The sequence below is a fragment of the Schistocerca americana genome, chromosome 5 (genome assembly GCF_021461395.2).
Source record: "Schistocerca americana isolate TAMUIC-IGC-003095 chromosome 5, iqSchAmer2.1, whole genome shotgun sequence".
In the NCBI taxonomy this organism is placed as follows: Eukaryota; Metazoa; Arthropoda; class Insecta; order Orthoptera; family Acrididae; genus Schistocerca; species Schistocerca americana.
Genome location: NC_060123.1, coordinates 50362444 through 50390403, shown reverse-complemented (window position 1 = coordinate 50390403; position 27960 = coordinate 50362444). Strand labels below are relative to the sequence as shown.

Genomic DNA, 27960 nt, shown 5'->3' with positions numbered 1-27960 from the left:
GAAGACAGCAAAAACAGGTTTGTACACGCCGCGACTTTCACGTTGGACAGAAGATATTAGTACGTACACACTATTTATCCAGCAAATTAAAAGGTAAGTGCAGTAAATTTGAACTTCTATACGCAGGTCCGTATCGGATTCGCAGCATCCCTCACCCCAATGTTGTACACGTCGAAACTTTGAGAACCAGAAAATCGAAAGGCAATCACCATATCTCAAACATTAAACCGTTTATTGAGTGAAACCACTGTATGATTCAACACACTATGATGCCATTTACTAATGCAATTAATTCACCTGACTAATTATTGATGATTATCGTATTTTTTTTTTCTTGGCAAGTGCCCGGCAAGGTAAGGTTAGCAGGTCGCTTTTCTTGTCGTTACACATCAGACCGTGCATATTTTTCCAGATGAATTTACACATTTACAACTATTTCTGCAATTATATTTATGTGACTACTTATTGATGATTATCGTATTTTTTTTTTGGCAAGTGCCCGGCAAGGTAAGGTTAGCAGGTCGCTTTTCTTGTCGTTACACATCAGACCGTGCACATTTTCCATTTTTTTTTTTGTGTATATGACTGTACTCCAGTTTTGTTTGTATGCACTATGAAATAGTTAAGATATAACACACACCAGTCGACTTTGACATTTTTTTTTTGCCTTATGACATCTCAACATCGTGACTGTTTCACATTTTTTTTGCTACTGCATTGTATTATTCTGTGTACATTTTTTGCATCCGAACACTGTCAATGTCTTGGACATATTACGTTTTCTGTCATGTTATGCTGTATGGTTAATTGTGTCACCATAAACCAGTCATTATTTAGTGGGTATAGGATTTAAATGCAAGACATTAATCTTTGTTCATCAATTTCAGAAAGGAATGATGATTCTAAGAAATAAATTTAACATAAATGGGAATTTCACCTACGGAATAAACGAAAGGAGATGCAATAACTTTATGAGGAAGAGTAAAGGGATCAGGATTAACAAGCATTAACAAGACTATACTATACTCATCACAGAATAGCAGTCTTAACTAATTTTTTCTTTCAGAATACAAGGTGATTGATGCAGGCTGTCAGAGAGAACTACACATCTTATTTTTAGTGATGAAATATGCTAGAGATAAGGAATAGTTAGGTAATGAGTAATGAAGTGATTTTTTGCAGATGATAGTGAATACTGATGAATAATGATGAAGGAAATGGTATTATGAATAATGAAGTTTTTCTTTACAGGTGATGATAATGGTGAAGTTATGATGATATGGATAATGAAGTTTTTTTCTTTATGCCACGTAGTTATTTAAGTATTTGTTGCGGTTTGCTTTGACAGCAGGTGTTACATTGCATAGTAGGATGACGGAAAGTTTTGGAAAGGACAGCTATGGAACACATTTTATACACATTTCACTACTTGTTAATTCGAAGTTCACTACTTTTCAGCATAGTGTGCGTTTCTTCTTTCAGGTCAATAATCCGTTTTTGTATTTTTTCCAGGAGAAGTTTTTCATGACACTTACTAAACCTGTTACTTATTATACCTGTTCTAGTACTTGCATTTTTATATTTTTTACCCATTTGTGTTTATCATTTATAAATGTGATCACATATACTGCCTTGTTACATAATCTTGCTACAGCTGACTCATGACGAATGACGTTACCTATCCTCATTTGCAGCAATAGGTCAAAAGCAAAAAGTATTATGCCTCAGCAATTAATTATCGATCCCAACGCAATGCATTGCTACCAAAAAAATGTATTACCAGTCCCACATAATGTCACTAGTTTATGATAATTCTGAATAATACTGATCAACTCTGAATAGCATGTCACTCGAATAATGACCTCTTAATGAGACTATATTCAAAATAATGCTTTGTCACTAGCTAATAACTGCCACTGTTTATTGTAATGCCTGTGATTACTAATGATTTGACTGTAATTAACTGATTTTTAATAATGACTTTGTAATGCTCTGAATAATACTGAATGATGAACTATGTTTTATTCTATTCAATACTTGATGGCCACTGAGTGCCAATAATTAATGTCAATCAACGAAATTGTTATTAATTATGCCATTAATTAACTCTTGTTTTCAATGTTCATACTTTGTAATTGGAAATAAATGTGATTGTTTAATAATGCTTTGTAATTAGAAGAAGGCTAATGATTCTTAATAGATTGGAATGACAAATGATTAATTAACTGTAATTAGGAGAAGGTTAATGATTCTTAATTATACTCTGTAACTGAAAAGAATGCGATTATTTCATAATATTTTGTAACCAGGAAAAGAAGGCTACTGATTCTATGTAAAACAATTAATGAACATTTTTCTGTAATACTACATACTTGGTACAGAAATGTTCAATAACTGGGCTATGAATGCCACGAACTATCAATGAAGACTGTAATTGTCAATATTATGTGACTTGATGTCCTTCACCTCATAAGCTGACTACCCTGAATTACTGCAATGTCCATTTGTCCTGTTTATCCCAGTGATCATGGAGCACTATATTTGGTTTTGCACTAATTCTACGTTGGTGTGCCTTGTAAGAGTGTGGTGTTGACACGACATGCTGTCCACCACCATGAGCGATGAAGACATTATTATGGTCCCACTGTTTGGTGTACCTAATGTACTGCCAAAATGAAAACATGGAACATTACTACGACAGTTCAGTGTCTTGGCTACACTGATAAATTCTGATGGGAAAAGAACTTCGAGTTGTGTCACTTGGTGTTGTACTACTGTGGAAAGATATGGACTTTCAGAGCAGCTGTGTGCAATCTAAAGTGCTACAACCATGATGCAATCCTTCCCTTTCCTATCCTGATTCTTGTCACATAAAGAAAAAATTTTTTTGGTAACATCATTTATGTTCATAGGTTATACATTTTTCGATTCGCTAAACTCCAGTGTGAGTACACTTATGTCACTGGTCGACATGATGTTTGCCATTATGTTTATTTGTTGTGAAAATACTAAAGACATTTTTCAGTGCATGTGCACTTTGGACATGAATTTTTTTTTTGCCATTATGTTTATTTGTTGTGAAAATGCTAAAGACATTTTTCAGTGCATGTACACTTGTCAAAATAATATTTTTTGCCAGTCTGTTCATTTGTTCTGAATATGCTAAAGAATTTTCAGTGCCTGTGCACTTTGTTATCTGTCAAATAATTTGTATATACTTTTCTGATTTGCTACTATGTTTTGTACTCACATTTTGGCTTTGTCTGATATATTTTGTACTTAGTGCGTGTGCACAACATTTACTTTATGTACTACATCTAATTATTCTTGCCAGTCTGTTTATTTGTTCTGCATATGCTAAAGAATTTTTTCAGTGCCTGTGCACTTTGTTATCTGTCAAATAATTTGTATATACTTTTCTGATTTGCTACTATGTTTTGTACTCACATTTTGTCTTTGTCTGATATATTTTGTACTTAGTGCGTGTGCACAACATTTACTTTATGTACTACATCTAATTATTCTTGCCAGTCTGTTTATTTGTTCTGAATATGCTAAAGAATTTTTTCAGTGCCTGTGCACTTTGTTATCTGTCAAATAATTTATATATACTTTTCTGATTTGCTACTATGTTTTGTACTCACATTTTGTCCTTGTCTGATATATTTTGTACTTAGTGCGTGTGCACAACATTTAAATATTCTGTAAGTTGTAGGATTTTGTTAATTAAAGAAAAATTTTGCCGCGCTTGGCAAGTCCAAATGACTCACCATCGCTGCCAAATTTTTGCCCCCCGAGTGGAGGGTTATGAAACACGTATGTAACGCAGCAGCGATGGCGAGGCATTGTAGCATCTGTGACCAGAGAGTATGCGCTTGACCGCGCGAGTGTTGCGAGCGGTTCTCAGTCAGTAGTAGTCTTTGCGAGTTAGTTGTCGCTATGCAGAGTAGCAGTCAGTCAGTCGTTGCGAGTCTGTAGCTCTGTCTAGTTGAGAGCAGTACTCAGTCTGTAGTCGTCATGCAGAGCGGTCGGTCAGTAGTAGCAGCCCAGTGCGGTTGTGTGATGTAGGCGGTCGGCAACAATGGTCAAGATGAGGAATAAGGTATACTGTTAATTAATATAATCATTAGATAATGAAAAATTTTATTTATTGTAATTATTCTCCAACAAGTCTCCCAATAATAATTTTTTATTTCAAAAGCATTTTCTCAAAAGTTTAATTTTTTTTGAACTAAAGATCTCGTTGCACTTCCCATTTCATTCCACTTCTTTTTGAAGAAAAATTTCACTAGAATTACAAAAAAAAGGAGAATATTATTATTTGCAATGTAGTTCCTCCAAGTGGTGCGCAACAACAAGAGCAGATATGTGACATCCATTTATTCTGAGGTAAGACTTTAATTCTGATTGTTTTTACACAGGGCCAAAAACCGATATTTCGGTTTAATTGAATTTTCTTGTCACTGAATGGACTTTAATTTTTTGAAGGATTTATAATTGAGTCAGATTGCGAATTTCACATTTGTTGCTATTGTCAGTACATTTGATTGTAGGTAGGTTACGCATAGAGCCATGTCCATCAGCATTTCTAATTAGTATCGTTATTTTCTTTTTTAATTTTTGTGGGGAGGTTACACTTGGCTCCCATTTCTATTAAGTATTGCTATATTTTCATAAAAAAAAAATTGCGGTGGGGAGGTTACAATGTTACATCTGCAACTCTTCAGATTTAATTTGGTGCTTTCACTATTCAATGTTTTCAAATATTAGTTACCGCAGGTTCACTTCTAAGTTGCAGTTATGTGCCTAGTTCACCGATTGTGAATAACGTAAGTTATCTTTAAGTCAGTCCATAGAGTAAGAAATATCTCTGGAGTGTGTATTCCGATGCGCAGAATTGATTTTGTGTTGTCAAAATTCATTGCACCGTGGTCACAATAGGTTTGCCCGTAATGCGTCCTGTAAATTTTGAATGTCATTGTATTCCTACAGTACACACAGATTTCCTTCGTAGGTGCTGTGGACTTGGTATATGCGTTTTGTAGATACCAGACACCATAACAATTTGGATTTGATACTTGGAATAATCTGGATTCTTATCTTTGCAGAGCAAAACAAACGGCCATTACGTCAGAGCACCATCATGTCAGCGTGTATAGGCACTCTCCGACATCTCACACGACTTTAGTTTACTTAGCCTCATACTGAATGCCGAAAGTGAGGTTATGAGTCACGATCTGTGATATAAAAAGTGAGAGTATAGGCTCGGACTTAAGGAGCTAGCTACGACAAAGTTTATTAACATCCAAAGCAAACTTCAGAACATATGCTCTTGATCAGTTTTATTGTCAAGTGCTGGGAATTGTTGCCTTATGCATCGCCATTACTGGTCCTGCACCCGGCATTATGGTTTGGTGTGGAACTGGATTCCACTACCGTGCTAATTTTGAATTTGATTTAAAGAAGGTTATTGCTCTTTCTACTTTAAGACAACTTGGTTTAATAATAAGAATTTTGGCTATAGGTTATCCAAAGCTTGCATTCTTTCATTTATTGGCTCACGTTTTATTTAAGGCATTATTATTTATGTGTGCAGGTTCAACAATTCATAATTTAAAGGATTCTCAGGATATTCGTTTTATGCGCTCAATTGTTAATTTTGATATTCACGGTACACTCATGAAATGGTCGTACTGGAAAATCCCCACTTCATCGCTACCTTGGAGAAGCTGTGTCCCATCGCCCAAGCCCCGACTATTACACCACCCCTAGTACACATTGCCAGTACACTAACCAGCCAGCGTTACATCTCTGAAGTGTTGGAGCCTGTTGTCGCCCATTCCTTGGGGACTTGCCGACGACCACATTGTAACAGGATAATCAAAACATCGACATTTCAGACCATCGACATATACTTACCACCGAAAATATACACGTTCAAATGTATCAAACAATAGTTATAAAAGAATAAATGGAGCCTATCTATCTTATTCATTGTTTTTTACACCACTAATAACGGCCCATATCACTCCAACTGCACACGCCCCACACCATTACAGAGCCTCCACCAGCTTGAACGTTCCCTGCTGACATGCAGGGTCCATGGATTCATGAGGTTGTACTTTCGATACAATTTGAAACGAGACTCATCCGACGTGTTTCTAGTTATAAACAGTCCATGTGTGTGATGACGGGCCCAAGCGATGCGTAAAGTTTAGTGTCGTTCAGTTATCAAGGTTACAAGAGAGAGTCTTTGACTCTGAAAGCCCATATCGACGATGTTTCCTTGAATGTTTCACACGCTGATACTTGATGGTGACCGAGAATTGAAATCTGCTCCAATTTGCAGAAGGGTTCTATTTCTGTCATGTTGAACGATTCTCTTCAGTCGTCATTGGTCCCTGCTTTGCAGGACCTTTCCCAGCCATAACGATGTCGGAGATTTGATGTTTTACCGGATTCCTGATATTCGCGGTACATTCGTGAAATGGTGGTACGAGAAAAATCCCACTTCATCGCTGCCTCGGAAATGCTGTGCCTCATTGCTCGTGGAGTGACTATAACACCACATTCAAACTCACTTGAATGTTGATAACCTGCCACTGTAGCAGCAGTAACCGATCTAACAACTCCGCCAGACACTTCTTGTCTTATATAGGCGTTGCCGACCGCAGCGCCATATTCTGCCTGTTTACATATCTCTGTATTTGAATACGCATGACTATACCACTTTCTCTGACGCTTCAGTTTATATTTCCCTACTCTGTTTTTCAGCAGAGTCACCGTTTAATGTGATAGTCTTAAGCCACCTTATTGAGAATTCTTGTATGCAGGCATGGTAACACTCTGCTGGTAGATGTCGGTGCCAGCGTCTTGCTGCGTAAACACCCTTCCCATCATTCTCGTACTGCTTCCTGCAGAGAGCTCCCTTCATTGGGAGAAACAGATGGAAGTCGGGAGGTGCGAGATCCGGGCAATGGAGTGGATGAGGAAAAACAGTCCATTGTAGTTTTATGAGCCCCTCTGGAGTGCGCAGGCTTGCGTGGGGCTTTGCATTATCATGGAGAAGAAGTTCGTTTGCATTTTTGTAACGGCGAACACGCTGAAGACGTGTCTTCAGTTTACTCAGGCTGTATGTGGCTGACCGGCACGCGGGAGTTCGGACAGGTTTGCTCGACCTTGTTGCGATGATGGCAAACGCCTCTCCCAACGACTCACCGTGCTTTTGTTCACTGCCAGGTCTCTGTAGACATTCTGCAAGCGCCTATGAATATCTGCGATGGTCTGGTTTACCGTCAACAGAAACTCAATGACAGCTCTCTGCTTGGAAAGCGCCTCCCTTGCAGGAGCCACACTGAAGGCTACCTACAGCTCCTCTGCCTATAGGAACTTCATGAAACTATAGCTACTGACGCTAAATCGCATCGAAGTGAAATCGATTATGCAAATTACACATTTTTGTAACCGAAATTGACCGAGAAAAAAAATGTATTACCTTACTTATTGCAGTCCCTCGTACTCAGTTTGCATTAATTGAAATGTTTCACGGATCACTAGCTAATTAGCTTCAGTCACATGCAGTAATTGTAATTAAGGGGCGTAGGACGTCAAACGGGCCGACTTGGAGCAGGAGAGGCACCACAGGACATTTTAATTTCCACTGTCTATACTTTTACAAATAAATTCATAAAACTTTAACAGCATGACCAGGAAGGATTCAGGATTCATACTCATAGCAGTGGAAGCTCAAAAACGTAACAAAACACTTTGTTTTTTACATGTGAAATTTCATCATTTTTTTTCACTTACTACTGGCTGCATTTGTTGCTATAGGTACACTTTTCTTCCTAAGTAAGAGAGATTCTTCGATGACTTTTGCACAACATACAAACCATACTTACAGGTGTATGAAACTCTAGAAATTATTTAATTTATGAAAAAATGAATGAACTGTTACATTTTAAACTTCATGTTTAGAAAAAACTCAAGTTTTATAGTTAATTATCTCAATTTTTTCCACAGTTTTTTAATAGATTTGGAAAATTCTAGAGTTTCATACACCTGTAACTACTGTTTGTATGCTATGAAAAATTCATCGAAGAATCTGTCTTACTTAGGAATAAAAGTGTACCTATAGCAACAAATGCAGCCAGTAATAAATGAAAAAATGATGAAATTTCACATGTAAAAAAAGGTATTTTGCTACGTTTTTGAACTTCCACTGCAAAGAGTGTGAGTCCTCAATCCTTCCTGGTCATGGTGACAAAGTTTTATGAATTTATTTATAAAAGTATAGACACTGGAAATTAAAATGTCCTGTGGTGCCTCTCCTGCTCCAAGTCGGCCCTTTTGACGTCCTACCCCCCTTAAAATGTCCATTGGACCTGTAAGAGTGAAATACGTATGGCTGTTCAACACCGCCGCGGATTCCGTGAGACATTGACAGCGTCGTGGGACCAGGTTGATCCCTGGTCGCACAGTGTCATTCAAATTCAGGGTGCACACTTTCGTTGGAAGTGTCTGAAAGGATCGTGGACGGCACTCACCTGCGTGTTGGGGTGATCGCCCACAGCCTCGCTGATATACTTGCACTCCCTTGGGTCGATTCGGGAGTCGAACTCTGGACCACGCCTAACCAGCAGCGCCCACGCCAAGAACCAGAGCATCCCGACTGCGCCTGCAGCATCCAACAGCATTCATGATCAGAAGACACTCGATCCATCACGAAGGGTGGGTAACATCGGGCTGCAGTTAGTAAGAAAGTGGCATTCCAAATGTATATCATGTTATTCCACCTGTGTTTCACTTGCAAAATAAATAAATAAAAAATATTAAAAAACAAAAAAATCAACATTTGAAAGAATTTAGAAATACAGGAACCACGTAAGGTAACCCTTTACATTTATTTCATTTCATTTTTGCTTGGTTTGTTTGTGATTTACAAACTCTCGATTATTGTATTATGTTTATATCCCACTTCCTAGAGCCAAAAGTCTGCATAGAACCTTTGGGAAGGTATGCATAAACTCTTCGTACTATAATTTTCCTTTCTCGATACGTGGAGTTAAAATTATAGAGGATAGCAAAGAAATGAATATAGCAAGGAGGTTCAAATGGATGTACGTTGCGGTAGATGCGGAGACAAAGAGGCTTGCACAGGATAGATTAGCATGAAGAGCCGCATCAAACCACTCCCTGGACTGAAGACAGCATCAAGGGGAGACACGTTTGCAGTTGTTCGCACTATACACCCGCCCATTTTGAGTACGGCTAGGCAATGTCAAGCTGGCTTCATCGTGAATATTGGTTTGTACGATGCGCTGCCTTATTAGACACGGTTCTATTGAAGGCGGTGTTCCTTTGCTGTCCTCTGATGTTTATCTTGCTCAGCCAGTCGTAAGGTGATCTGCCGTTTAATTGGATTCTAAACCACTGTGGAAGTTGGGATTTGTCACATATACAAACAGTTCTCAAGGATTAAAACGGCAATAAGGGACACAGAAAAAAACCTACCCTATGAGAAAAGAAACCACATAAGACGATGAAATTATTCGAATAGGACGGAAATCTGGTGTACATATACAGGGAAACAAATGGTGACAGTATAAAAAAAATTGGATGATTTATTTAAGAGAAAGACCTTCGCAAATTCAGCAAGTCAGTAACTTGTTGGTCCAAGTCTGATCCTTATGCAAGCGTTGATTGATAGAGCTGTTGTATATCCTGCTGAGGGATATCGATCCAAATTCTGCCCAGCAGGCGCGTTAGATCGTCAAAATCCCGAGCTGGCTGGAAATACCAGCCCATAACGCTCCGAAAGTTCTCAACTGGGGAGAGGTCCAGCGATCTTGCTGACCAAGGTAGTATTTGACATGCACAAGGACAAGCAGTAGAAACCCTAGCCGTGTGCGGAACGGCATAATCTTCTGAAATGTAAGCCCAGGATGGCTTGCCATGGGCGACATCTTGACGATATCAGGGTCACTTTGGATAATGGTGATGAAATCAACTTCCGAAACCTTCACGTATCTTTCGTGCCATCAAGGAATATCGCACCGATTACACCGTGACTGGACACTGCACGCCACACAGTCACTCTCTGAGGGTGAAGCGACTTCTCGATCGCAAAATCGGATTCTCAGCGACCCAAATGGGACAATTTTACTTGTTGACGAACCCATCCAAACGAAAGTGAGCTTTGTCGTTAAACCAAACCGTACATGCACATACTAATTCCTATCATGCCCCATGGCCAACTGTGCAGTTTGAACGTCCTAAAGCAAAGCCGTTCAGAAGTTATAACGTTTTTATTTCATTTCTTTCTTCTTTCTTTCTTTCACTTACGCCATAGTCCCGCAGCGATCGCAGGGTCCGCGTGCTTAGAACGGATTTGGCAAGGTTAGTTTTAGGGGTGGCTGGCTGCCCTTCCTGCCGCCACGCCGTACCCCCAGGGATGGAATCTTTGTATCCCAGCTGTCTGCATCCAGTGTAAATCGTGAAATAGTGCGAACGTGTTTCAACTGAGGCGGAACGTGGGGACCAGCGCGGTATTCATCTAGCAGGATGTGGAAAGCCGCCTAAAAACCACATCCAGGCTGCCCGGCACACCGGCCGTCGTCGTTAATCCGCCGGGCGGATTCGATCCGGGGCCGGCGCGCCTACCCGAGTCCAGGAAGCAGCGAACTAGCGCTGTCCTCACCCTGGCAGGTGACGTTTTTATTTCATATGGTTCAATAATTGTCACCCTTTACGTGATAGATGCTTGAGACTTGAAGTGCCCTCTGCAAACATATAGTATCACTTGATTAAAGCACCTAGGGCTGGGTTTTAGCCGGCCGCGGTGGTCTCGCGGTTCTACGCGCTCAGTCCGGAACCGCGGGACTGCTACGGTCGCAGGTTCGAATCCTGCCTCGGGCATGGATGTGTGTGATGTCCTTAGGTTAGTTAGGTTTAAGTAGTTTTTAAAGTTCTAGGGGACTGATGACCATAGATGTTAAGTCCCATAGTGCTCAGAGCCATTTGAACCATTTGAACCTGGGTTTTAGACACAATATACTATTGTGTTCGCTGCTGAGGTGCTGTTCGAATACAGTTGGGGAGCCTCTGTAATACTGTTCGAGTTCAGGGCGAGTACCAAGTGGGCTGAGAAGTGAATCGGAATTTTGATTGAGGAGAGAGGCGTGCCAGGATAGTCCGAGGTTGTGCAAAGCCTCTGATCCAAGATGGCGTAGTGGTCAGCGCACCTGCCCAGTGAGCAAGGGACCTTCGTTCAAATCCTGGCGTTGGTACAAACTTTCGTTCGCCGCTTCAGTATACACGTATACATCAGAATGGAAAAGTTTTCTTGTGGCACACTTGTTCTACATTGTACACGAGTTGCTCGCAGTAGTTGAGCAGTTTTCCCTGTAATGTGTTATTTATTCGTATACATTCTCGCAATTTTTTTCGTGGTTTCTTGAGTCTTTAACTCTTTTTGTTTATAAATTTTCTAATCGGCATTCTGTGATCTATGTACTGACACGTCCCATGTCCATGTAGTATGACTCGCATGGTCCCACGGAAGCTGACAGGTAAGTAAATTGGACACTGAAGCTATGACTTTGTAATTTGACGCTTCTCCAACTTAGACCCCATAGCCACTGAGCTACAGCCTTTTTATGCAGAGTTTATTAAGATTCACTCTTTGTGTTCCCTCCAATTCTTTTACTCTCCCTATCTTTTGCAGTGAGTTTATACTTCACTGGGTATAAAACTAGCAGAAAAATAAATTCTTTCAGGCACTACTGAATTTTGCTACCGAACGAAAACATTTTTAAAAATAAAATATTGTACTTTATGGGCTGTACAGTTTTCACTTTATTACACTACTGGCCATTAAAATTGCTACACCAGGAAGAAATGCAGATGACAAACGAGTATTCATTGGACAAATATATTATACTAGAACTGACATGTGATTACATCTTCACGCAGTTTGGGTGCATAGATCTTGAGAAATCAGTACCCAGAACGATCACCTCTGGCCGTAATAACGGCCTTGATACGCCTGGGCATTGAGTCAAACAGAGCTTGGATGGCGTGTACAGGTACGGCTGCCCATGCAGCTTCAACACGATACCACAGTTCATAAAGAGCAGTGACTGGCGTATTATGACGAGCCACAATTGACCAGAAGTTTTCAATCGGTCAGACATCTGGAGAATGTACTGGCCAGGGCAGCAGTCGAAAATTTTCTGTATCCAGAAAGGCCCGTACAGGACTTGCAACATGCGGTCGTGCATTATCCTGCTGAAATGTATGGTTTCGCAGGGATCGAATGAAGGGTAGAGCAACGGGTCGTAACACATCTGAAATGTAACGTCCACTGTTCAAAGTGCCATCAATGCGAACAAGAAGTGACCGAGACGCGTAACCAATGGCAGCCCATACCATCACGACGGGTGATAGGCCAGTATGGCGATGGCGAATACACGCTTCCAATGTGCGTTCACTGCGATGTCGCCAAACACGGATGCGACCATCATGATGCTGTAAACAGAACCTGAAGTCATCCGAAAAAATGACGTTTTGCCATTCGTGCACCCAGGTTCATCGTTGAGTACACCATCGCAAGCGCTACTGTCTGTGATGCAGCGTCAAGGGTAACCGCAGCCATGGTCTCCGAGCTGATAGTCCATGCTGCTGCAAACGTCGTTGAACTCTTCGTGCAGATTGTAAGGGGTCCGTAGGCCCTTACTATAAGTTTTGCGACAGCACAGGTCGACAGGACAGACAATCGATAGTGTGTGTCGGGTTGCGAGAGCGAGAGCGAGTGTTGAGACAGTGTGGTACGCGCTGTGGGCCGAGCCGGGTGGAGGTCTGTTGCTGGAATGCAAGACCGTACCGACAAAGGGAGTGGCCATCGCTGTGGTTTAACCCCTTTGTGTTAGAAATATACGGGAAAGTGAAAAAAAGTATAATTACTAGTGTGATTCAGTGACATTTTTGTGCCGATATTGTAATTACGCGTCTACCGCGCCGGCATCATTTGGATTGCAGTGTTGGATTGCAGTGTTGGATTGTAGTGTTGGATTACAATGATTGAAATTGCGTGTGACGATAATGAATAACTAAAGGGCCTGTGCTGAGATTAGCCGTTATTAATTCTGTACGACGAAGGCAGTGGCTGTCTCCTTACTTTGTGTTTTTGTGATGAATATAGTTCGTTGATTAATGAAGCTGTGTTGTTGTTCTTCTTGGCACCAGACATTCATATTTACAGCATTCGAGAAGGACAAAATGGAATGTAACAACTCCGTAGCAGTCCAATCCGATTGCCAGCCCTATTAGGTACACGGTCACATTAATTATTATCTATTTGGGCTGCTATCAGATCCCGATCGAGCGGGATAAGTCAGTAATATAAACCGGAGTGTTACACCCTTGGCTTACCGTGAAAGGACAAGTGCAATTTTCGGACGAACCATAAAGAACAAAAGGTAATTTTATCTTGCGTAACGCAAGGAAAATATTTTTTCAATGTTGAATCGGGACAAAGCATAAACTTTATAATCGCGACATGAAACAGTGCATTGTGAACAATACGAAGTAATAGCACCTTATGATTGTGACTAAACTTTTTTCTTGCCATATTAGATGAGAATAATAGTGTCAACAAACTGTGTTATATTGTGCAAACGCGTAAATCCGCACGAAAAACTGTGAAAAGTGAACACTAAAGGAAAACACGTGTGAACATTACTATAGCAAAACGAACTAAGAATTCATCACGAAAGCTTTTAAAGAAGTGTTTAGTGGTAATATTTTGACTGAAATTGCCTTTTGAATAGTGAAAATCAGACAGCTTCATGCGGACCCATAAACTGGTATGCGGACGACAATGTATTGTGGCGACGCAATTATTGAGTGACGTCACGCAGACACGTGTAGCAGTTGCGCCAAAGAGCTTCGATCTGCGAGGTGATTTCACACACCCGCCACAGCAAGCCGCGCGACTTCGAGACACCGAGCGCCGTCCCGACATCTAGCAGCCGAACTACAAACTACGCCCGCCTGCAGCGCCACGGAGCGGCCGGCTGAGAACTATGACGTCCCACCACAGCGAGACCTCACGCGGTTCCGGCGGCATTACAGCGCCACGCCCACTTCAAACGTCAAAACATCGCGACTCGTGGTAACGTCGGTTGGTGAGTGGAGACGACTGGTTGACATAACATTAAATTGCAATGTGCAGTTTTTGCGGTAAATAAACGTTTGTAAACTGAATTGCGTGTTAGGAAAAATGCCCAATTGCAGTAATTCCCGAAAAGTTTGCGAAAAATAGTCTGAAATTGAGTATACTTATTTGTGCATACTGCGCTGTCTAAATGATAATTATACAGATATGCTTATTGTTTTTGGGGGATTTTATATGTATAGATTTTATGAGTGGTATGGTTTATCTTATTTAAAACATTTTCTGTGTATGTGAAAATTGATATTTGAAGTGATTAGGTTTTGAGAGTTGTTATTTTCGATGCTCTTGCATATTGTATCAATTTAGGGATTTACTGAAAATACTTCAGGTACGATTAGTTTCATGGTAATTAGGAGTGTTTTGGGTTACTAGAGGTTATTCTATATTACTTACCTGTGCATTAAAAATAAACAAACATGTCTACTGAAGATAAGCAGGTTTGTGAGGCAGTAGTTGAAAGGAAAGGGATAGGACAGAAAGACAGAGATGATTCGGGAATCAGTGATTATGGAGTGTCATTAGATAGCCCATTAGCACACTCAACTAGTTATCCCGAGACACCGGGACAAGCGACGAGAGATAAGCCAATTTCAGAGGATGCAGATATACGGTCGATGTTAGCAGAGTTGCTAAAGGGGACCAAATCATTAGAGAAAGGTTTACAAGAAACTAACGCATCATTAGAGAAAGGTTTACAAGAATTTGACGCATCATTACGAGAATTTAGAGAATCATTAAAGAAAGGTTCACAAAATAGCGAAACATCATACACGAAGATGGAATGCAATCTGAAGGAAGAAGTGCAGGAGTTACCCGAACAACTGAAGGTGAACATCGACGAGAGAGAGAGGAAGCAACAGGAGAATATAGACCAAGTCCAGGGAGATGTGGAGAAGATAGAAGGGAAGCTAACAAAAAAGGTAGAAGACGATATTGAAGAAACTAAAGCCGAATTGGGAGAAAGGATCACCGAAGTGGAAACAAATTGCGATCATGGAATCGCCGAAATAACGCAGATGCAGAAACAATGTAATGATGCGGTTAAGGGGATAGGAAATAGTCAAAACCAATTGGCTGTCAATCTGGGAAATGCTATAGCCATGCGACGAGAAGAGGATGATCAGAGGGTTGCAATGGAAGGCGAGGCCTTCACTTGGGGAATCAAGAAGAAGGAAGGGACTAAGGTTCATGCAAAATCAAAGAAAATAAACTCTGAAATAAATAAATTCAACCACGTTTATAAGGGACCATACAGGATTATAAAAATTGGTCATCCTAACACTGTGGAGTTGGAGTATGCACGGACAAAGAGAGTGCATGGTAAGGAACATGTGGAAAACATAAAAAGGTACTACTCACACGAGAACAGGGATAACCCAGATGAGGAAGAGGTACGAACTGAAGAAAGTGAGGTGTAGGGAGCTAGCAACTCTTTTGCTGGTATACCAAGTGGCGACTGATACACTCCCAGCTGGGTGAGACTTTACTTCCAATTTCAAGTTTCACTCCTCTACCATCTTTCTCTATCCTTAGGTTAAGAAAGTTAGTGTGTAGTAGTTAGAATAGGTAGTGGTTGTACAAATGATAGTTAGGAATCTTGTAGCAGATTTATAGTTCACTCACATATGGAGAAGTAGTTAAGGTGTAGGGAGCTAGCAACTCTTTTGCTGGTATACCAAGTGGCGACTGGTACACTCCCAGCTGGGTGAGACTTTATTTCTAATTTCAAGTGTCACTCCTCTACCATCTTTCTCTATCCTTAGGTTAAGAAAGTTAGTGGGTAGTAGTTAGAATAGGTAGTGGTTGTACAAATGATAGTTAGGAATCTTGTAGCAAATTTATAGTTCACTCATGTATGGAGAAGTAGTTAAGGTGTAGGGAGCTAGCAACTCTTTTGCTGGTATACCAAGTGGCAACTGGTACACTCCCAGCTGGGTGAGACTTTATTTCTTATTTCAAGTGTCACTCCTCTACCATCTTTCTCTATCCTTAGGTTAAGAAAATTAGTGTAGTAGTTAGGATTGGTAGTGGTCATCCAAGTAATTCAGTCAGGAACCATGCAGTAAATTTGTAGTAGTTGCTGTTGATGTAGAGTGTGAGATGTCAGAGAATCAATAACTTAAAAAAAAGCTCAGTTTACTGTGAGTAAATAACCAAAATTAATAATGCCAGAAGGAATAAAATGAGAACCATATCAGAAAGCGAATGTTTACATAATGTCATGGTAAGCTAATTGGTTAAACAAGAATTTGGGTAATCTTATAGAGTTGTTTTATGAGGCATGAAAAGGTCAAAGTGTTGTAAGAAAATTGAAGTAATGTATCAGCTTGTAAGTAGATGAACATATAAAGAAACAAATACACAAGGAGATAGTTGTTCGGATAAATGATGTGAAATATGATGAATGGAGAGGCTAAGGAGCCTGAAGTAGTATTTTTATGTGGTTATTGCAGCGAATATGGAGAGTTGATGTGGGTTGAAGATATATATGCAGTTGAAGTTGCTGTTAAGTTGAGGGAGTTATGTCGTAATTATGTGTATTGAGTATGAGATATTTGAAGTATTGAATTATATGGAGAATTGATGTAGGTTGAAGATATATATTTATTTACAGTCGAAGTTGATGTTAAGTTATGTGTAATGAAGAGTATGGAGGAGTATGAGATGTTTGAAATATTGAAGTATGTCATTTAGCACATGAGCAACATCTGTTTGCAAGTTATTTGTAGGTATACATGTTTATCTGAAGTATGCTGATAAAACAAAGTGTAACTAATGAATAACTAGTAATTCATGTATCCAATTAGCTATCAGAGTCAATTATGGTTATATGTAGGTTAAGCTTTAGAAGCAGAATTCTGGCACTGAGTAATGAATGACAAATATCCATATAGTAGATTTGAATTAGTGTGAATATAACAGGAGATATTGTACCTCTCATCTAAGCTTTCTTGATAACAATTCACATAGGGAAGTAATGTTTGGCAAAATGAAATGATCAGTAGTTTAAAATTTTTCATTGGGTGACCACATTAGTTGTAGTGTTGCAAATAATTGTGTAAGACATGCTTAGCGATACAATGTAGCATTTAAATTTATGGAATCTGTAATGAACAAGTTGTGAATTTCTTCCTTAACTTTTATAAGTGTTGACCAAGTGAGTTATAAATTAGAGTGATAGTAGTATGGACGGCACGAACCCCGCTGAAAGGACGGCATACCAAAGGGGTAGCTGGCATTCAACTAGTTCTTTTCTTGTCTTTGCTATAGCAAGTTATAACAGATATGTAGTTAATGACTCGTACTAACCTTTGAAAGTGAAAAGTTTCTGGAAATTTTTGGTAAGATAAGTTTATAAAAAAATATTTACCATGCTATGTTAAGTAAGTAGGATTGATGTTGTGTGTTATTTGGACAATGCCATATTTTTGAGATGTAATAACTTTTTGTAGAATATTATTGTAGAGGCAGCCCACTACCGGAGTCAAGGATTTTCTTGGTGATTGTAATTTCATTACTTATTTGCACTGTGTGTTTTGTTCATATGTAGTGATGTCTAATTCCCTAGCCGATTCTTTTACGCCTGTGGCTTCAAAGAAGTTTTCGAGGGCGGGGATGTAAGGGGTCCGTAGGCCCTTACTATAAGTTTTGCGACAGCACAGGTCGACAGGACAGACAATCGATAGTGTGTGTCGGGTTGCGAGAGCGAGAGCGAGTGTTGAGACAGTGTGGTACGCGCTGTGGGCCGAGCCGGGTGGAGGTCTGTTGCTGGAATGCAAGACCGTACCGACAAAGGGAGTGGCCATCGCTGTGGTTTAACCCCTTTGTGTTAGAAATATACGGGAAAGTGAAAAAAAGTATAATTACTAGTGTGATTCAGTGACATTTTTGTGCCGATATTGTAATTACGCGTCTACCGCGCCGGCATCATTTGGATTGCAGTGTTGGATTGCAGTGTTGGATTGTAGTGTTGGATTACAATGATTGAAATTGCGTGTGACGATAATGAATAACTAAAGGGCCTGTGCTGAGATTAGCCGTTATTAATTCTGTACGACGAAGGCAGTGGCTGTCTCCTTACTTTGTGTTTTTGTGATGAATATAGTTTGTTGATTAATGAAGCTGTGTTGTTGTTCTTCTTGGCACCAGACATTCATATTTACAGCATTCGAGAAGGACAAAATGGAATGTAACAACTCCGTAGCAGTCCAATCCGATTGCCAGCCCTATTAGGTACACGGTCACATTAATTATTATCTATTTGGGCTGCTATCAGATCCCGATCGAGCGGGATAAGTCAGTAATATAAACCGGAGTGTTACAAGATGGTTGTTGTCTTGCAAACGTCCCCATATGTTGACTCAGGGATCGAGACGTGGCTGCACGATCCGTTACAGCCGTGCGGATAAGACGCCTGTCATCTCGACTGCTAGTGATACGAGGCCGTTGGGATCCAGCACGGCGTTCCGTATTACCCTCCTGAACCCACCGATTCCATATTCTGCTAGCAGTCATTGGATCTCGACCAACGCGAGCAACAATGTCGCGATACGATAAACCGCAATCGCGATAGGCTACAATCCGAGTTTTATGAAAGTCGGAAACGTGATGGTACGCATTGCTCCTCCTAACACGAGGCATCTTAACAGCGTTTCTCAAGGCAACGCCGGTCAGCTGCTGTTTGTGTATGAGAAATCGGTTGGAAACTTTCCTCATGTCAGCACGTTGTAGGTGTCGCCACGGGCCCTAACCTTGTGTGAATGCTCTGAAAAGGTAATCATTTGCATATCACAGCATCTTCTTCCTGTCGGTTAAATTTCGCGTCTGTAGCACGTCAGCTTCGTGGTGTAGCAATTTTAATGGCCAGTAGTGTAGTTATCGGGCAGTTTCGACTGCATAGTCATTATCAAGCAGTCTGTATGTTGCTTGATAATGGCTATACAGACAAAATTGGCCAATAGCTAATAAACTGAAAACTGTACAACCAATAACAGGCGGTGTTTTCTTTTGAGAGACTAGGTTGCGTTGTGCTGCTACAGAGCTCGCCAGTATAGGTGACGTGTAATTTGCAGGTGCTGTAGGCTCTCACCGAAGACGTAGAAGATGGCGGGCCAGCCGGCACGCGCCGCGAGGAAACCGGAGGCGGTCATGGCGACCACAGTGCCCACGTAGCTGCCCGAGTAGCCGAGCGTGGCCAGGCGGTTTCGCTCGCCCGGCGGCGTCCACCGCCCCCACACGTCGTGCATCGCCGGGTACGACACGCCCTGCAAACGGCCAGAAACACTGCTGTACACGAGGCAATGTAAGCATCGTACGCCTTAGGAAAAGAAGTCCTAAAAATAATTTGTTCCACAAGGGTCAATGTTCGATCCACAACTGTTTATCATTTTAATGCAACAGGGAGGAACAAAGACTAGGGTTTTATACCCATCCTAGATGTAATGTTTAGAGATGAGGGATTAGTTATGACATGGATGGTGAACGAAATCGGCCGTGTTGACAGAAATCAAACTAATATGCATCGTAGTAGATTTAGGAAACCGTAGAGAACCCAAACTTCCGGACAGGTACTTACACACGGTCCTCCCAAATGTAGGTGCAGCGCATTAATAATTGTATCTCCGCATTCAGTGAAATAAATGCAAAAGGTTTCCCTTCGACGTGTAAAAAACAAAAAGACTCCTCTTTCCTTATGATGCTAGTGTTCTAAACAATCATAAGACGCATTTACAGCAAACTGAACTTCGTTAGCTACAGCTCATAGTTTTTGCCGAAATTCTTACCTGGTTTTCTTCAAAAGCTATTTCCCAAAACAGAGAAAAAATACCGTTTTCCTGCATATCGCTATCAATTACACAGATTGAGGTTATAATACTGACAGAGGAATCATAAGCTAGAGCAAAATCTAAATTTTTTCGTATATGTATGTAAATTCAGAATTTATTACGTAAACAGATAGGCTACGCGAAATTTGGACATCATGCTACTTCAGTTTGGAATGAAAAGCGTATCAATATCATAGTAAAATTCACCCATTTTCATTAATTATGCTTTGTATGTCAGCGACGACCTGGCTTCGTCTGTATCTGCTACGTAGCTCTCTCTTTTCTCTTAGCGATTTTCCGGTATTGTTTTTGACATGGTGGGATCTTCTAATTTTTCATTACATTCTGCAACAGCTTCAGGAAGTAAAGATTTTGCAGTGTGGATGGCAGGAATCTTGTAAGTATTCTGGTTGCATTTAAGAATCAAAAAGAGAATCCTGGCAAGGGAACTGGTATTAGAAAAATAAAAAATTAGCAGATTGTTGATTAAAAGCAATCATATCAGGGAAACCAATGTATATACATATTCAAGCACAGAGCTTTATTTCAAATAATACCTCACCTCCTAACTTACAAACTTCGCATTTCGTCTGCATACTCCTTGAAGTACTTTTGGATGAAAGAATATTGCGAAGAATGGCCTAGGAAAGCCTACGGGATTGTTTCCAGAATGAATTTACACTCTGCAGCACAGTGGGCGCTGGTTTGGACTGGTCCAAGTTTGGGTGCTGGCCTGGCAGACAGTTTTAATCAGCCTATTAATTATTTCTCCGGCTGATTAGATTTATTACATCTTTATCGGGTGTCGAAGTTTAATCCTGAATCCGTTATCAAACCTGCCTGCGCGCTAGTAGTCAATGCGTTCCAGCCTCTCGACTGGGCAGTGCTATAGTATTCATTGTGTGATGCCAAGATATTATAACACGGAATATTCACAAATACTGTACTACGTGAAATGAATATATAGTCTATGACGAGGCAATCATGAACACTGAAGTAGCTTGATATTTTCCTGTGTGCCAGTTTAGCTACTGTGGTTGGCCCACTTTGCATTTGTAGTATAAGCATGTTTCACTGTGGACCTTTTTATGTGGGCTGTTCACTTTTATTGAGCTTTAAGATCTTTGTTTTTTTAATCAAGTTGTGGTATTATGTGGCTGTGTAACTTTGGGTTGGAAGTGTATAGTATTACTAGCCTTTTGAGATATGGTTAAACAAGAACGATTGTTTATGATTGATTATTCACCGTGCCTACTATGTATGTTTCTGGTTGGTGATGCAAAATATGATTCTTATTCGCGTTTATGTAATTCAATTACAGTGAAAATTTGTATGTTGCATCAGTACGAGGGCAAATGTCCGAATTGAAGTTTATAATAAAGTCTGTTTGAGTCACATTAAAATTGTAAAACAATCACAAGCTTGTCCATCACCAGTGATCCCGGGCTTCCTATTTTCCTTAAATAACTGTGGTGAGATTGTAATTTTGATTCTCTAAATAATTGAGTAGTACCATGGTTCACAATTCTTCTGAGAATGCACACGTTGGATGTTGGTGACGTGACTGCGAAGCGGAAACGCGATGGAAAAATCACAGCCGAACGAACACGAGGCAGACCCCGTGTACTGATGGACAGGGACCATGGAGCATGGAGGAGGGTGGTTATAAGAAATCGCATGAACTTAGCGGGAGGTATCACTAGCACAAGGACTGTGCATAGGAAGTTAAAAATTTAGGGGCACAGTGGTCGGGCAGGTCCTCATCGGACACATATTTGAAGTGGTGTAAATGGCGACGACACTTAATAGTGGATGGCTGGAAACGAGTGAATTGAGGTAGTGAATCATGCCATAGCCCGTGGCAATCCGATGAAGGGGTTTGAGTTTGGAAAAGGCCTAGAGAAGTTGCCTGCCTTCATGTGTAGTGCCAACAGTGAAGTACAGAGGAGGCGGCAATAAACTATGGGGGGAGTTTTTCGTGGTTAGCGTTTAGACCCCTTATTGCGCTTAAGAAAACTCAAAATGCTGAAGGATACGAATACATTTTACAGCTTCGTGTACTGCACACTCTAGAGGAACAGTTCGAAGAATACGATTTTGTACATCATCATGACATTGCACCCTGTCATGAAAGAGTATTTGTAAGGCGTTAAAATGGAAATGTCGTGTGGCTAGGCCTCCCGTCGGGTAGACCATTCGCCTGGTGCAAGTTCAAAATGGTTCAAATGTCTCTAAGCACTATGGGACTTAACATCTGACGTCATCAGTCCCCTAGAACTACTTAAACCTAACTAACCTAAGGACATCACACACATCCATGCCCGAGGCAGGATTCGAACCTGCGACCGTAGCAGCAGCGCGGTTCCAGACTGAAGCGCCTAGAGCCGCTCGGTCACAGGAGCCGGCCCTGGTGCAAGTCTTTTGAGTTGGCGCCACTTCGGCGACTTGCATATCGATGGGGATGAAATGATGATGACAATACAACACCCAGTCCCTGAGCGGAAAATCTCCGACCCAGCCGGGAATCGAACCCGGGCCGTTAGGTATGACATTCCGTCGCGCTGACCACTCAGCTACCAAGGGCGGACTGTGAGGCGTTGATTTATGGACAATAACATTCATGAAACGGAGTCGCCTTCCGGAGACCGGACGTGAATTCAACGAAACACCTCTGGGATCAGTTAGAACGTCGATTTCTCTCCAGATTCCAGCGTCCAACATCACTATCTGAAGATTGTGAGAGTAACAACGTGTTATGCCAGTGAATATGGCGCCAGTAGTTTACTTGGCGTTATCGTCCATCCACAGGCAGGTTCCTAAACATCTTGCGTTATATCATAACAGCTGTGACTATACTATGAGATGACGTCTTTCTGTTTGTGTTGGCTAATAGTCGCAACCATGTACAATATTATATTGTTTTTATGCCACATATGCGCTGAAATACGATGTATTCCTGTTCACATATACTATCGACGTATTACAATGGAGCCAACGGCGTTGCAGTGGTAACACCGGTTCCCGTCAGATCACCGAAGTTAAGCGCTGTCGGGCTTGGATGGGTGACCATCCGGTCTGCCGAGCGCTGTTAGCAAGCGGGGTGCACTCTGCCCTTGTGAGGCAAACTGAGGAGCTACTTGATTGAGAAGTAAGGGCTCCGATCACGTAAGCTGACATACGGCCGGGAGAGAGGTGTGCTGACCACATGTCCCTCCAAATCCGCATCCAGTGATGCCTGTGGGCTGTGTATGAGACACGGCCAGTCCGTATCGTTGGGTCTTCCAAGGCCTGTTCGGACTGAGTTTACTTTTAGTTTAGTATTGCAATGGAAAATGAAGGTGGAAGCTTAAGATACGTGAGTAGCCTGTGTTGTAAAGCATACGTATATGTGAAAGTTTATAGACAGTTAATGTATAAACCATTTTTGAACGTATTACGGGTACTTGAAAATGACCAGAGGTTGAGAGTGGCCGATCGAGCAGATAAAAAAAGGAATACATTTGTAAATAATAGATTTCAGCTATCAGTCGTCGACCTTTTTAAATTTTATTGGCAGATCTAGATTTCAGCTAGAAACTAGCCATTGTCAATGCACTATCATTCTGAGTATTCAATGAACTGTGGATGAAGCCTGACCAACAGCCATTACATGCATTGATGAAAAATGATAGTGCATTGAGAATGGCTAGTTTCTAGCTGAAATCCAGATCTGCCAATAAAATTTAGAAAGGACGACTGATAGTTGAAATCGATTATTTACAAGTCAATATAACAGTAGCTGCGTGCAACAGCCTTCTGAATGGAAGGTAACCTGAAAAGTAGTACAGCCTACTTGGGCTACGTTTTTATTCTCAAAACACGCTGAAGCTGTGAACCCCTCACAAAAATAAAATTTTAAAACTTTCTTCTCTGGTTTCGGCTTTTGAGGACGAACAGTCTTTCAGTGCGAAAATTTTAGGTTATGATTTACCGTGAGTGTTATTGATATCGATTGAAACAACAAGCTTACTCTTACCAGCGACTGGGAACAGTAAACTTGTCGTTTCAATCGAAGAATAGGATGCCCTCCCTCCAGAGACATTCAGAAAAGTCACTGAAAGTGTAACCAGCAGAGTTCAAGCCGCCATGAAGGTGAAAGGTGGACACACACCATACTAATGCTCATTAACCAATGTCCTGTTGCTTCTGATCAAATAATTTATATCGTATCAGAGCTAGCGAGAGATTGGGATCAACAAGGAAAGGCGGACAGATGCACTCATCGCGGTTAAAGGCAATTCCTTCACTTCCGTGTGCGCTACAAACATCACGAGCTATCACACTACTGAAGGTAACATTACAACTATGCGTTAAATTAGTGGTCGTAGAGATATTTTACCGTGGTGCCTCCCGCTGAGAAGGTGTTGCTAAGTAAGGTGGTACAATGTAGACACTGGTTTGTCATTCGGAAGGAAGACGGTTCAAGAATCCATCAGTCTGTCCAGATCTAGGCTCTCCGAGATTTTCCTGAATTGCTTAAGGGAGGAAGGACGTCAAACGGGCTGACTTGGAGCAGGAGAGGCACTACAGGACATTTTAATTTCCACTGTCTATACTTTTACAAATAAATTTATAAAACTTTTTCAGCATGACCAGGAAGGATTCGGAATTCACACCCATAGCAGTGGAAGTTGAAAAACGGAAGAAAGTAATTTTTTCTTATATCTGAAATTTCATCAGTTTTTCACTTATTATTGGCTGCATTTGTTCCTATAGGAACACTTTTCTTCACAACTAGGAGAGATTTTCCGATGAATTTTGCACAGCATACGAACCGTAGTTACAGGTGTATGAAACTCTAGAATTTTCCAAATCTATCAAAAAGCTGGGAAAAAATTGATATAACTATCTATAAAATTTAAGTTCTTTCTAAACATGAAGTTTAAAATGTAATAGCTTATTCATTTTTTCATAAATTAAATAAATTCTAGAGTTTTATACACCTGTAAGTATGGTTTGTATGCTGCGCAAAATTCATCGAAGAGTCTCTCCTACTTATGAAGAAAAGTGTACCTGTAGCATCAAATTCTGCCAACAGTAACTGAAAAAATGATGAAATTTCACATGTAAAGAAAAATTTATTTTGCCATGTTTGTGAACTTCCACTGCCGTGAGTGTGAATCCTGAATCCTTGCTGGTCATGCTGACATAGTTTTATAAATTTATTTGTAAAAGTATAGACAGTTGAAATTAAAATGTCCTGTGGTGCCTCTCCTGCTCCAAGTCGGCCCGTTTGACGTCCTACCCCTCTTAAGGCAAATGCCATGTGGTTGCTTTGTAGAGGTTACGGCTCCTTTCGTTTTCCAGTTTGCGCTCGTACTCTGTTTCTAATGGCATCGCCACCGATAGGACGATGAAACAGTGATGCTCTTTCGCCGCCCTGCAAAGAGTTAACGCACCTCGACGATGCCTTCGATGACCCTGAGGGCGACGAAGACGTAGACGCCGAGCCCGACGAGCCAGGGCGTGAGCAGGGTGAGTGCGGCGGCGATGGCGATGCCCAGCCCGAACAGCAGGTGTCCGCCCACGCGCAGCGCCAGCCAGCCGCCCACCACCTGCGTCGTGACGTAGCCGTAGAAGTAGGAGCTGAGCACGAGGCCCTGCAGCCGCGGGCCCCACGCGTGCTCCTGCCCCTGCAAGGCGGCAACACCAGCGCGTCAATAGTGCCGGCTCTGCTGTCGCGTCTACACAGCGCGTAGTCGGCATACAACAGGAATCGTAACAGTCTCGGCCAAATGGAACTGGAAAAGATGAAACCGGCTGCTTTATAGACCCATACCATGGACAGTTTTTCGAATAGAGGAGAGCTGGGGAAAGTGGCCGTGGTGGGCAAAGTGGCACTTATTTTGTGAATGAATTATATTCCCTTAAGATACTTATAAAAGACACATTAAATAATGCATGTAAAAACACAATGGCGACCAAACACGACAACATGAAAAAGAAGTGGATGACAGAGAAGATATTACAATTGATGGAACAAAGAAGAATACTTAAAAATAGAGATGAAAGTGAGTATAAAAGATTACATGCAGAAATACGAAAAGAAACAGGGCGAGCAAAAGAAGAATGGTACAAGGACCAATGCTCTGAAATTGAGAGTTATGAAACAAGACATGATAGTTTCAACTTACACAAAAAAGTTAAAGATTTAGCTGGACTTAATAAAAAGAAAAGTACAAGTTTATTGTTAGATAAAAATGACAAAACAATTCCTGATGTTAAAGGTAAACTGGACAGGTGGACAGAATATGTCAAAGAACTATTTGAAGATACAAGAAAAGATCAAAAATTTTATGATAACATGATCGGAGAACGAGGACCAAGCATATCGAAAGAAGAAATATTACATGTTATCAACAAATCAAAGGCAGGGAAAGCCCCTGGACCGGATAAGATACCAAATGACATCCTGAAACTCATAGGAATAGACCATATAGATATATTTGTACAATTGTTTAATGATATTTATAATTCGGGAATTATTCCTAGGGATTGGTTGACATCTACCTTTGTTACATTACCCAAAAAGGCTAATGCCAAAACTTGTAATGATCACCGTACAATAAGCTTAATGAGTCACACCCTAAAGATATTTCTAAAAGTTATACACCAACGAATATACAAAAAAGTAGAAGAAGGTATAAGTGAAACACAATTCGGTTTTAGAAGTTCCCTCGGTACAAGAGAAGCATTGTTTGCTTTTAACATATTAGCGCAACGATGTATGGAGGTTAACCAGCCACTATATGTGTGCTTCCTGGATTATAATAAAGCATTTGATAAAGTTCGTCATGATCATCTCATAGAATTGTTAGAAAAGAAAACACTTGATAAGAAAGACATCCGCATTATATATAACCTCTACTACAATCAAACCGCAACCGTGAAGGTAGAAAATGAGTTATCGAATGATATAGAAATAAAGAGGGGTGTGAGACAAGGTTGCGTTCTCTCACCCTTATTGTTTAATATGTATTCAGAAGACATATTCCAGGCAGCTCTATCAGATGAAATAGCTGGCATTAAAGTGAATGGGCTAAACATTAACAATGTTAGGTTTGCTGATGACACTGCACTACTAGCTGGAAACCTCAAAGATCTACAATTACTTCTTGACAAAGTCGCAGAAAAAAGTGAAGAATTTGGCTTGACTCTTAACGTAAGCAAGACTAAGTTCATGGTGATATCTAAAACACACCAACAAGAAAATCTTACAATCAATAGGGAAAGAGTCGATCAAGTACGTAAATTTAAATATCTCGGAACAATTGTAAATGAGGAGATTGAAAGCTCAGAAGAAATTAAATCGAGAATAGGACAGGCCAGAAGTATCTTTAATAAGATGAAAAATGCATTCTGTTCGAGAGACATTTGTTTAAACACAAAAATGAGGTTGCTAAGATGCTATGTATTCTCAAAATTATTATACGGAATGGAAGCGTGGACATTGAAAAAGAAGGACATGAACAGTTTAGAAGCTTTTGAAATGTGGGCATATAGAAGAATACTTAGAATTAGTTGGGTGTCGAGGATTACTAATCAAGATGTCCTAAGAAGAATGGGAAAGGAAAAAGAATTAATTAAAACTATTAAAGTAAGGAAGCTACAATATTTAGGCCATGTTATTAGGGGAGTAAATTACAAAATATTGCAAATAATACTAGAAGGGAAAATTTGTGGGAAGAGAACGAGGGGTAGAAGACGGACATCCTGGATTGACAATTTAAAAAATTGGTACAACTGTTCAACGTCAGAACTCCTTAGATCAGCCAAATCAAGATCAGAAATTGCCATGATGACAGCCAACCTTCTTAGAGGAGACGGCACATGAAGAAGAAGAAGAAGATACTTCCAATG

At 40.6% G+C, this 27960-nt stretch overlaps 1 protein-coding gene across 4 annotated transcripts in view; it reads right to left on the bottom strand.

Annotated features, from left to right (window-relative positions):
• LOC124615611 (vesicular glutamate transporter 1-like) overlaps positions 1 to 27960 on the bottom strand; it is a 141371-nt gene that overhangs the window by 53246 nt on the left and 60165 nt on the right. For all 4 annotated transcript variants that reach the window (XM_047143609.1, XM_047143607.1, XM_047143608.1 and 1 more), the window contains exons 4-6: positions 25500 to 25733; positions 19326 to 19500; positions 8547 to 8677 (exon numbers count right to left, since the gene is read on the bottom strand). In XM_047143609.1, coding sequence (XP_046999565.1) covers positions 8547 to 8677; positions 19326 to 19500; positions 25500 to 25733 — 540 coding nt within the window. The remainder of the gene's footprint in view (positions 1 to 8546; positions 8678 to 19325; positions 19501 to 25499; positions 25734 to 27960) is intronic.